The sequence below is a fragment of the Artemia sp. Qi Xiang Cuo genome, chromosome 11 (assembly GCF_049724085.1).
Source record: "Artemia sp. Qi Xiang Cuo chromosome 11, ASM4972408v1, whole genome shotgun sequence".
Taxonomy (NCBI): domain Eukaryota; kingdom Metazoa; phylum Arthropoda; class Branchiopoda; order Anostraca; family Artemiidae; genus Artemia; species Artemia sp. Qi Xiang Cuo.
In genome coordinates, this window is record NC_142804.1 from 49,249,105 (window position 1) to 49,261,220 (window position 12,116).

At 38.6% G+C, this 12,116-nt stretch overlaps 1 protein-coding gene across 4 annotated transcripts in view; it reads left to right on the forward strand.

Annotated features, from left to right (window-relative positions):
- LOC148947082 (zwei Ig domain protein zig-8-like) overlaps positions 1–12,116 on the forward strand; it is a 409,223-nt gene that overhangs the window by 89,206 nt on the left and 307,901 nt on the right. For 3 of the 4 annotated variants that reach the window (XM_089097251.1, XM_089097254.1, XM_089097253.1), the window contains exon 2: positions 9,788–9,883. In XM_089097251.1, coding sequence (XP_088953377.1) covers positions 9,805–9,883 — 79 coding nt within the window. In that variant the 5' untranslated portion in view covers positions 9,788–9,804. Of the gene's footprint in view, positions 1–3,705; positions 3,750–9,787; positions 9,884–12,116 lie in introns of those variants that run through there. The other variant, XM_089097252.1, reaches the window with a different exon arrangement.

The window sequence follows — 12,116 nt, forward strand, 5'->3', positions numbered from 1 at the left end:
ATGCTCTTACAGCAGGTTTTACTGCCCTCGCCGACGCTGAATCTTCGGGAGAAAGTATGATTCGCCCATGCTTCTTCATATGGCAAGGCAAGGCGTCAACCCATCAGTTGTCCCTGTTCTCAGGAATTTATATAGGAGTCTAAGAGGGCGCTTAAAAGTTCCTTCCCGTTTCCCGCTGCATTTGACTCTTCATCAATCCCAATATAATTGGACCAATTCTCGTGTGAAGCCGAACTCTTTCATTCCCTCAAATAAGCTTTGGATTCTTCAGTACCCCATCCTGGTTCAGAAAGCGACTAGACAGGGAGCTCTCATTTCCCCAACCCTGTTCAATAATAGTGTCCTGGATGCTCAAGAAAAGTGTCTTCCTTCATGCATTCTTGAGAGAATCGATATGTCTCTTATTTGTTATGCTGATGTCATCTTGAATCTCAGCTGTACGGTCCAGTGCATTGAGCAGAATTTCAAAATCCACAAAGATGAATATTCAAAAATCGGTCTGTCTTTTAATCCTGAGAAATCCGAAGTTATCCTTTTCAATTGGCGAATTCCCTCTACTTCTCTTCTAAATCTGGATGGTTCTCTTGTTAAACCCGCAGATCATATTACAAACCTGGGCCTTCCAATTGGCACATCTATAGGCCACACACGTCGTTTGCTGATTTCTCACGTTGAGCGTAGAATTAGCATTTCTTACGTTGTAATCGTTAAAAGCAAACTACGTTTCAACCGTTACCTTCTAGCATCAATTTACAACGCCACAGCCCTTCCACATCTGCTTAACATTGCTCCTTTCTGGAAATTCTTTACAGTTACACATAAAAAGAACCTACGATCAATCTTCTTCAGATTTGCTAAATATCTTCTACATTTGCCCCCTTGGACAAGAAACCGTAAAATTATTCATTTGTATAAGCTAGCTGACCCTAATATTAGCATTAATAAATCTCTATCCCGTTTTCAAAGTAAGTTTAATCACCCATGGTCACCAATTTGTTCACAATATTTATTTTGTATTAATGTAATGTATGTGATGAATTTTTTCTCTCTCTGTTTTTTGGTTATTTTAGGGATTATTCCGTATATGTACCTTTTTTTGACGGGTAATAAATGTATAATAATAATAATAATAGTATAAATAAATCTCTCTCCCGTTTTAAAAGAAACTTTTATCATCTTTTCGTTAGCATCATTGTTCGTATTAATGTAATGAAGAGTTCTTTTTGTCATGTGTTTGAATTTTCAATGTGTGTTTGTGTCCTTCTTTTTCTTCTTTTTTTTCTTTTTGTTTTCTTTAGCGATTACTCCGTCTACTGTACCTTTTGTACCTTTTTTTGACGGGCAATAAATGAATAATAATAACAATAATAATAATTTCTCTGAAATTCCTCCTTACTTTTAAAGAGCTTTATGTTAGGAGATAGTTCAATCCTTGGACACGACAAACCTTTAGTTCTCTTCAGCTGTGTGCAATTTGTCATCGTTGGTGTATCAATGTAAGAGTAAAAAACAACCACTGCCTGGCTAAAATGTCTTGTGATATACTCTACTAAAGATCTCGCCACTCCAAAATATGTGGTTCTGGCGGTACACAGAATTTTGTCAACTAGCCAATCACCGTTCAAAACTCTCTGGGAGGTTGTCAATGTCACTGGACCATTGAGCCATTCAATTTTCATCAGTGTACTTATCACAGAGGCTTTGGCGGCTGTCCTTATCAGCTCAAACGAACTTGAACGAGAAGGTGGGAAAGTACAAAGATCACACAATAGAACCTCTTTCAAGTCAGAACCAGTGGTGTTAGCCACTGCGGCTATACATTGGAAGATGGGAGCTGGGTCAATCATTTCTATCTCGCTGTCCATTCTCGCTATGTAGCTTTCTCCTTTCTCCTGGAAAAATATTTGTCAATTTTTAGTGCTTCCGTATCCATCAGAATCGTTTCTACCACGAATTTAGCATCGTCTGCGTTTACAGATGATGATGCGCGGATACCAACAATCGCGTTCAACAGCTGTAAATCCTGTCTGAAGGATTCTTGGGGCTCAATGTATCGAACTATCATTTCAATGTCCGCCAGATCTCTAGCTCTTCTTTAAGATATCGCTTCTACGTGATTTTCAAAAGTCAACTCCGCGAAGCCAGTCAGGTTGTGTATATGTTCGTTAACGAGAGCCAAAGTAGGCATATCAGAGGTCCAAGTTATCTGCTGGAATTCAGTCATGCCTCTATCTCTCGTCACACGGCCATTAGTTTCCATACATGTCATGAACGTCTGTTTCATCACCAGATCAGGAGGAAGTGCCACCAAGTAGCTGTTCTTCGGATGAACAGATACCCCTGTAACGTTCTGTACTGCTCTGGGTTGCCTTTCCTCAACTAAAACATCGGCTGAAAGAACCACCAATTAGACCTCATGTAAAGATTGTGGCTAGCAGCAGCAGCAAAGTAAGGAGGAAGTGCCACCCAGTAGCTGTTCTTCGGATGAACAGATGCCCCTGTAACATTCTGTACTGCTCTGGGTTGCCTTTCCTCAACTAAAACATCGGCTAAAAGAACCACCAATTAGACCTCATGTAAAGATTGTGGCTAGCAGCAGCAGCAAAGTAAGGAAGAATTTCTAACAACGACTGTAGCTAAAACTCAATTTTGCCACTTCGTTCACCTCTCAGGTTCTTTCTCAGGATTTCAAGTAGATGCTTATGCTGAAATCAAACAACTTAAAAACACATCATAGTCAGTGATCCAATGCTCGCTATCGTTCAAAAAAAGGGGAAGGGGTGGCTCACATCAGCCGCAGTTGGTTTGAGGGTGGATTCTACGGTAATCGGGGGTGCTTACAAGGAATATGAGGCTGCACAAGTTCACACGCATGTAGAACATGGTCATTTTAGCCTATAAAGTCAAATTTGGCGTATAACGACGTCATACCGCTCTTGACTTTTTTACATGCTAAAATAAACTGAAAACCTTATAAACTTGACATATTCTGAATCCTAAGGGCAAGTAATTTCACCTGGCGTTTTTAGTTTTTCCCCACAACTTTAATTTTTTTAGTTAACCCCAATTTAATTTTGAAAACAAGGTTTTTTAATATACTTTTTCTTAGTTTTTTCGGTTTTTCTGAAATTTTTGCCTGCATAAGTATATTTTTTTATGCTTTATTTGAATACTGCTCGTAATTACGCGTCAAACCTTCTTCCTCTTTTTGAAAAAATCCTAACTCTTGACCTAACTCATAGCTTTCAGAAATTAGCCTACAATATTTTTTTTTATTTATTTATTTTAGCTATTAAGAAAATGAAAACGATTCAAACTACACATCAATCGAACTTTCAGAATGTCTTCTACACGCTGTTAATAAAAACAAAGTCGATACTTGAATCTACAAAAATATATAATCGTTGAACAAGAAAATTCCCCCCCCCCCCCTAAAAAAAGAAAATTTTCTAAATAGCGGCGTTTTACTCGAAATATTTTCACCACAAACTATAATTTTTATCTCACCAAACGATATATCGCTCTTTTTTTAATCAAATCTTGTATTTACATTTTATACATCTAATATTTTCAACTAGAACAAAACAACAACAACAGATGCCTCGTTCTGCGATCGCATACGCGAATTTGGTTTCCATAGCAATAAAAAAAAACTGAGCATCTTACATATTAGGTTTTAGTAGCATAAAGTAGCGAAAGTTAAAACACAAAAGGAAAGGATTTAGGATATTTATCTGATCTAGCTAAAGGTAAGGATTCTGGCAACAACAATTTTAGGGGGGGTGTCAGTTGTCTTGCGTGAGGTACACCACGTTTTCTAGCCTAGCAATGTAGTTTCATTGTTGTGTTTTCGTTGTCGGGTTTTCATTTTTGTATTACAAATGTTGTGTTGTCTTCTGACATTCAGTTTGTTCCGTTTCCCGTTTCCCTTTGACCAAGGGTTCAAGAACTTGGGACTGATGTACATTCTATGTCCAAATTAATCCAGATTTAATCTCGGTTTTTTTCTTTTATTGCAAACTTTTGTAATGAATTCTGATTTTTAACGATGATTTATTTTCTACAGGCTGCTCGTCAACGTCTCCTGCAGACTTCGGAAGAACTGTTGACGTGACTGGTGTATGAAGCGAAAGTTTCGGGAGGATTCCCCAAAAACGAACCCGACAGATGGTAACCGACAACCCACTTGGCACTCTCGTGGCACTTCAGCTAGTGAACCTACCTGGAAGGTTAAAATCCCCAGGAAAACGCGACCTTGTGATTCTGCTTCTTTACTTTCTTTGTTTGAAAATAGTTACGAGGCTCCGATGGCATTTTCGGTGCCGAACCTAAACCTCTGCTGGACGCTTTGTAGGTTGTGTCCTACGAAACTTCTTGAAGTGGAATTTGAAGAAAAAACTCCCAGTTAGAAAGCCTTCAACGCAAGAATCGTTCTTTTCTTGTGTAGCAAAACCACCGTAGGTTACTCACCCTTGCTTCCTTATTCACTAACATCCTATGAAGTCGTAGCCTCTGCCATTAGCATCTGTGAAAAAAACAGCAGCGAAGCTTGGAAACAAGTACATAGTCATCAGTCAGGATCTAGATGTCTATGAAATAAGATGTGGCCTTCAAAAGTCCCAGCCCTAAAAATTCTCTAATCTAGTTCTATTGTTGGGTAGTTTTCACAAGCTCATGAACTATTTTAAAGCAGTTGGATCTCTCAGGGATGGAGTAGGACTAAACGAAGTTATTGTTACAGCGGAAATTCTCAGGGAAGGTACTGCGAACAAGGTCCTTTTAGGAAAGAACATGTACCAGGCACTCCATGCTCACTTTCAGGTCTACGAAGGAATGAACTCACTCTGTTGGGAGGCATTTGAGAATTGGCTTGAAACATCCTGCTTCAATTTAGTGCCTTCTTCAGTCGAGAAACTTCGAATCCTGAGTGATGTAATTGAACACTTCAAAATTACAGCTAGTTCTGAAGCATGTAAACTGATAGGAGGTGTGTTCGACAGTATTGCTCTGCTTTTCTCGTAGTACAACGAGTCCAGATCTACCATAAGGAATCATAGCCTCTGGATCAACTATTTAGATCTTATCCGTACCGGAAACGACTATCTTTATGCTGAATGAGCTACGGACTGGGGATCACACATACACGCCAAAAAAGAGATGATTCCGATTTCCTTCGCATCTGGAAACCATAAATACGCCACAGCTGCGCTGAACTCCCTAGAAGAAATGCTACGCCTGCCTAAAAAAGCGCCAGAAGTTTGCAGAGAGTTTGTAAGTCGCAAATTTAGTGTTAGGAAGACAACCGAGCAGTTTTGCAGCATTGCATGCGATCTGGCTTTAGAGTCGACTGTGAATCTGGACATAAAAGTTCATTGAGGAGTTTCTAGTATTATTGGTGCGAGAACGCATGAAAATGCCAGGGATCAATATCTGGCTACTCTCCCCTTTCTTGCAGCAGTCACCGGAACGCTGAAAGCAAACCTGAATATGGATTACGAGGCACTGAAGCATCATGAAGATACCACTGCGTTTACGAATTTGACAATAAAAGGCAAAAATCGGGTTATGGACTTGGTAGAGTTGTTCGGAAACCCATTGAAGACGACGATAACAGATCTGCACAACTTTATGACAGGGGATACAGCTCCAGAAGCCGTAGCAAATAGTCTGCTGAACCTCCGAGAAATTGGCTCTGAAGCCATGAGCTCGTATCCACGAAAGTAAAAGTTGGCATAGTAAAAGCTTTTGCCCCTGTTGCCAAAAAAGGAAAAAAGAAAGAGCAAAAAAAAATATTTTGGGGAAACTGAGCTGCTTAAACCAGCTCTGCGTCTTGCAAATTCAACACAAACTTTGTCCCTCTGTGAGCTGCTGAAGTACGAGCTACAGTGATATCGGCCTCTCTTGCAGTATTATCATCAAGTCGTAGGAAGCCTCAGCTGTGTACTGGTACAAAGTCAACAGCCTTTAACTACATTCTGCAACAGTCTGGCTTGCAATCATGGCCAAAAATGATTCCACATACGCTTTTTGAAGACTCTCCTCGATCTGACTATATAGTTGATGTAAGATGAGTGTCAGAAGGTGTTATTGACCAGGGCAAAATGAGACGCTAGCAGATTTTGGAATAAGAGTTTACGATGTGATTCTTAGGAACATACCCGAAGCTTGTGAGTCTATCTAATTGGCTAGTGACAGGTATGACGGTCTTAGTGACGATAGAACCCGTGAGGACTACTCGTTCAACCTCAAAGAAGTATCTGGCTGTCGAGAAAGAAGGGGAGATCCTAGAGGAAATATTTCCAGCCCGTTCAGTTCCTCCAGCAAAGCTGCAACACTCTGAGACGGGATTTTCTGTAGTCGCTCAGCCGAAGGTCTACTCTTGAAAGTTCTTTTCGAGGTCTGGGAGTACAAAATTTTGACCCGTCTGATGGTTCATCTCGCTGGAGGTTTCGAGAGTCAACATAGAGCTGTTACTGTTACACCCCATGGAAGCTCTGTTGATGATGACCTCTCGTCTTGCCATGAGGAAGCAGATACTTCGACACTATACCATAAGAAAGTGGCTACAAGACGAAAGAGCAAACTAGTGATAAGACAAGCCAATCCTTTTGATACCTTCTTACTACCTGCACATTACTTTCTGTATTTTGATAGTCTCAACCTCACGCAGCTTTTGATTAAGTTTCCGTCCTACTGCATACCTATTCATACGGCAGCACAAAAACTAGGAGTGACATTTTGCAACGCCTTGCCGCTTGTCCATAGCTTGAGTGGATGTGACACCCCAAGCTTTCTGTATGGAATTGGAAAGGTCCACTTTTTTCGAGTTGCGAAGTCTTCAGAAACTTTGTTGGGGTCCTTAGGTGATGAAGTTAGAGCCCTTGCAGAGAAGCCATCATCTGTGTAAAATGATGGTTTAGTCAACTTCTGTAAGCAGCTCGTGGTTACAGTGTATGGCAGAAGTGCGACTAACTTCAACAGTCTGAATGATCTTCGAGCACATTTGTACCCGAAATTGGAGTATTTGCGGCGTTTACCGCCAACTGATATCTCGTTTCTGCTTCATTTGAAAAGGTGCATGTTCCAGTCACTGATTTGGATCCAAAGCCACAAGCCCTGTATTAATTTACCTCAGGCTACCGATATGGGCTGGAGAGTTGAAGATCATGAATTGAAGCCAGTCCTAGTTTCTGCGATACCACATGGGCTAGCATCGCTTTCTTTTTGCAACTGCGACAAGACGAGGTGTGGCTCGCACTGCAAATGCTCCAAAATAGGTTTCTGTGACGACGCGTGCAAGTTTGGAGCTGACCCCCAAAAATGCGTACTTTCCGATGTGAATAAAAACGAGTCCGAAGATGAAGATGAAGAAGAACAAGAGATTTAAGCCACCGTTTCATGTTCAGTTTTAAATGTTTGATTTTTTATTTGTTTTGCTATTAAACTGCTAATGCAGTCGTCTAAATCTTACTTTCAGCTGATCATGACAGTTACCGTCTACTACATCAGTGGCCGTTGACGACCCAATCTAACCGATTGGATCATTGACCCCTGCTACGCTGGGATTTAAAGAAAATAGTATCTTAAATCAGCCTTAGTCACCTCTGCACCACACGTTCACACGGTTTCGCCACCTTGAGACTAGTGTATGAGCCTACGTAAGCCAGATTGTATCTACTACTACAGAAAAAATAAATAGTTGCTCAAGAATTAAAATTATTTGGAAAAGAGGCACATGGTTTGACTCGTAATGATAAGCAGAATTCAAATAAAGCATAAAAAATATACCAAATTTTCACATGCGATCGCAGAACGAGGCATCTGTTTTTTTGTTTTGTTTTTCCTGGTTAAAAATATTAGTTGCATAGAATGTAAATACATGATTTTTTTCAAAAAGAACGATCTATCGTTTGGTGAGATAAAACATTATAGGTTGTCTTGAAAATATTTTGAGTAAAACGCCACTATTCAGAAAATTTTCTGTTTTTTTTTTGGGGGGGGGGGATTTTCTTGTTCAAACGCTTATATATTCTTACAGATTCAAGTCTCGTTTTAGTTTTTATTAACAACGTGTAAAGGACATTCTGAGGGTTCGATTGATGTGCAGTTTGATTCGTTTTCATTTTTTTTTTACAGCTAAAAACAAAAATTACAAAAATTCTTGGTCATTGTAGGCTAATTTCTGAAAGCTATGACGTTATTTAGAAAAAATAAATAGTTGCTCAAGAATTAAGATTTTTTCTAAAAGAGGTACATGGTTTGACTTTTAATAACGAGCAAAATTCAAATAAAGCATAAAAAGATAAACTTATGCAGGCAAAAATTTCAGAAAAACGAAAAAAACTAAGAAAAAGTATATTTAAAAACCTTGTTTTCGAAATTAAATAAAGGTTAACAAAAAATATAAAGGTTGTGGGAAAAAACTAAAAATATCAGGTGAAAGTAATCGTTCTTAGAATTAAAAATTTGTCAAGTTTATAAAGTTTTCAGTTTATTTTACCGTGTAAAAAAAAAAAAAAATCAAGAGCGGTATGACGTCGTTATTGGCCAAATGTGACTTTATTGGCTAATATGACCATGTTCTACATACTTGTGCACTTGTGCGAACTTGTGCACGCCGATAATCGTTGTAAGCGCCCCCGATTACCCTAGAATCCACCCTCAAACCAACTGCAGCGAATGTGAGCCACTCCTTGAAAGACAACGGTCCCTGGATCACTTAGTATCAAAAATATGATTATGTGCATTTTGTTGCGTTTTAATGAGTCGTAAAAAATTTTGGAGGAGGGGGGAGGGTCAAACCAGGTTCTTCGGATGAACAGGTACCCCTGTACCGTTCTGTACTGCTCTGGGTTGTCTTTCCTCAACTAAAATATCGGCTGAAGGAACAGCCAATTAGACCTCATGTATAGTTTGTGGCTAGCAGCAGTAGCAATGTATGGAAGAATTTCTAACAACGACTGTAGCTAAAACTCAATTTTGCCACTTCGTTCACCTCTCAGGTTCTTTCTCAGGATTTCAAGTAGGTCCAGATACTGAAATTAAAAAAACATAAAAACGCGTCAAAAATATGATTATGCGTATTTTTGTTACGTTTTTACGAGTCATACAAAATTTCGGGGGAGGGGGTAAAACCAGGAGGGGGTACCCCCCCCCCCAGATTTCGGCTTGCCTTCAGTGTGCACAGCGTATTGTAAATAATTTCCTCCAAAATGACGAGAAATTAAGGAGTAAATTCCCTACACCTTCATATGGATCTACTGGACTTCTTTAAAAAAAGTTTCGAAACTATGAATATGAGTACTATTTAACTCATCCTAACTTTTTTTCACCCAAGATTTACTATATTTTTCTAAATTTCCGTTTCTCTGTTGTTTTTAATTTTGAACAGTTTAGAACCCTTTGTTCTCAAGAAAATGTAAAATTATAATAAAAGCTTAAGGCTCAGTTTAAGACTTTGGGGCAGCAAACAGAATGCTGCCACACATTAACGCAAGCCAATTGCCACCATTTCATGCTCTTGAATCTCTGCTTTTTTCGTAATTTGTTTTTTTTTCTCCTTCTCTCTTCTGTACTCCACTGTTGCAGTTCTTTGTATTATTGGGCTAGAAATAAAATATTATTATTGTCATTAAGATATATAACAATATTTTTAATCTCTTGCTATTGCTACATCTTTATCTTGACAGTAAATTTAATCAGCATTTTGTGAAGTTTAGTTCACTTCATTAAGCTTTTCAGGCTGATCAGGCAACCGTGATTCCTGAAAAACTTTTCTTTTTTTTAGTTTGTACTGGGCCATCAATGAATCAAATTTCAGGGCAAAAGGCGACGAAAGAAAAATTTGTCCTAGGACTTTTGATATTTTGTCAAATTTTTGCAGGTATGGTGTCTTTGTATTTTAAAATTGTGTTGAGAAGCCTATAATATTCCTAACTAACGTTTATTTGTTGCAGTCAGTCGCAAAGACCCCCCCCCCCCCGCCGCTAAAAAAAGAACTCAAAAGATCCCTGATTTTTGATCCTATTACCTCATAATACATTATGGATGTGTCCTTACTACCTAAGATATAAACTCCCAAAAATATTTTAAGTAAAAGAATGCTGAGGTTATATAAACTGCTTCCAAGAAATTCTAATTGAACTAGTAAGTTAATGTATACAAAGCTGCAATGATCGTGGTTGCAGTGGCAGTTGCAATCTGATAAAAGATGAACTTCGGCCAACACAAAGTTTATACGACCACCATTTCCATGAAAACCCCATATTCTCCTGGGGTCTAACTTACAACACTTGCCCTGGGTTCTTTTTGACGTGATGGTTCGTTTTGTCAGAATTCTTATACGAAATTCGTTTTATTTGTCTTACTTTCAAGTTGGCGAATCCATTGTACGTGTGGAGATGCTCTGGGAGCATTGTCCGGGAGAAATTTTGCGCGGAGATAGATTTCTCTGGGGAATTTTTACATGGGGGGATTTAAGACGGGAGAAATTCCCCATGGGGAAACTACCACAAGGAGACATTTCCCGTGGGAAATTTTCCATGGGAAAAAATAGTAGAGGTCTAAGTTATACTTTGCTTACTGCCATAGGAATTCCCATGCTATTTGCTTATTGCCATAGGAAAAACATTTCCAGAGCAAGTACTTATGGATTTGGGTGGATTATGTTCCCTCCCATGCTATTCTAAGAGTTTATGTTCCCTCCCATGCTATTCTAAGGGCTTATGTTCCCTCCCATGCTATTCTAAGGGCTTATGTTCCATCCTATGCTATTTTAAGGGCTTATGTTCCCTCCCATGCTATTTTAAGGGTTTATGTTCCCTCCCATGTTATTATAAGGGTTTATATTCCCTCCCATGCTATTTTAAGGGCTTATATTCCCTCCCTTGCTATTATAAGGGCTTATATTCCCTCCCATGTTATTCTAAGGGTTTATATTCCCTCCCATGCTTTTTTAAGGGCTTATGTTCCCTCCCATGCTATTCTGAGGGTTTATGTTCGAGAGTCAGAACTCCCTCACACAGTTTGACGTGCAAATTGCCAACAAAATTAAGTTTTGAGGAGATTACGTTCCTTGGCACCTTTTCATGTTTTCAATCAGATGGGCTTTGAAAGCATAGTGTGTACATGTGTGTAGGCTTTGTTATTTAAAAAATTGGACGCTACAATCAGAATTCTTTGATTGACATTTGAAAAAAAGGGTTTAGTATTTGCAAATTTGATCCTATTAAGGTGGAAAAAAAAGAGTTTAGCATTTGCGAATACTTCAGAGCCGACTTCCTAGCGAAAAACCCGTGTGATTGACTTGAAATAAAAAATTTTAACAAGAAATGGCTGAAAAGTGTTTTGGGGGAGATGAAGTGATTGTGTACTGTATAATACACAAGGGATGTTTGGACAGTGTTGTCAATTTAAAATAGTTTAACGTTATACTATACGAAGAAGTAAAACGAATTTTTTTTTGTTAAATAAGTAGTTCTTGTATCTTCTAAAAGAGCTTTACGGGATTTGAGAGACTGGGTTGCCCGATTCCGTGTGGTTTTTCTTTACTTGGTGCCCATTAAAAACGAAATTTTTGTGTTAAATAAGTAGTTCTTGTGTCTTTTAAAAGAACTTTACGGGGTTTTAGAGACTCGATCGCCTGATTCCGTGTGGTTTTTCTTTACTTTGTGCCCATTAAAAACGAAATTTTTGTGTTAAATAAGTAGTTCTTTTATCTTTTAAAAGAGCTTTACGGGGTTTGTGAGACTCTGTTGCCTGATTCCGTGTGGTTTTTCTTTTCTTTGTGCCCATTAAAAACGAATTTTTGTGTTAAATAATTAGTTCTTGTATCTTTTAAAAGAGCTTTAAGGGGGTTTGAGAGACTCTGTTGCCTGATTCCGTGTGGTTTTTCTTTACTTGGTGCCCATTAAAAACGAAATTTTTGTGTTAAATAGTAGTATTTGTATCTTTTAAAAGAGCTTTAAGGAGTTTGAGAGACTCTGTTGCCTGATTCCATGTGGTTTTTCTTTACTTAGTGCCCATTAAAACGAAATCTTTGTGTTAAATAAGTAGTTCTTATATCTTTTAAAAGAGCTTTACGGGGTTTGAGAGACTCTGTTGCCTGATTCCGTGTG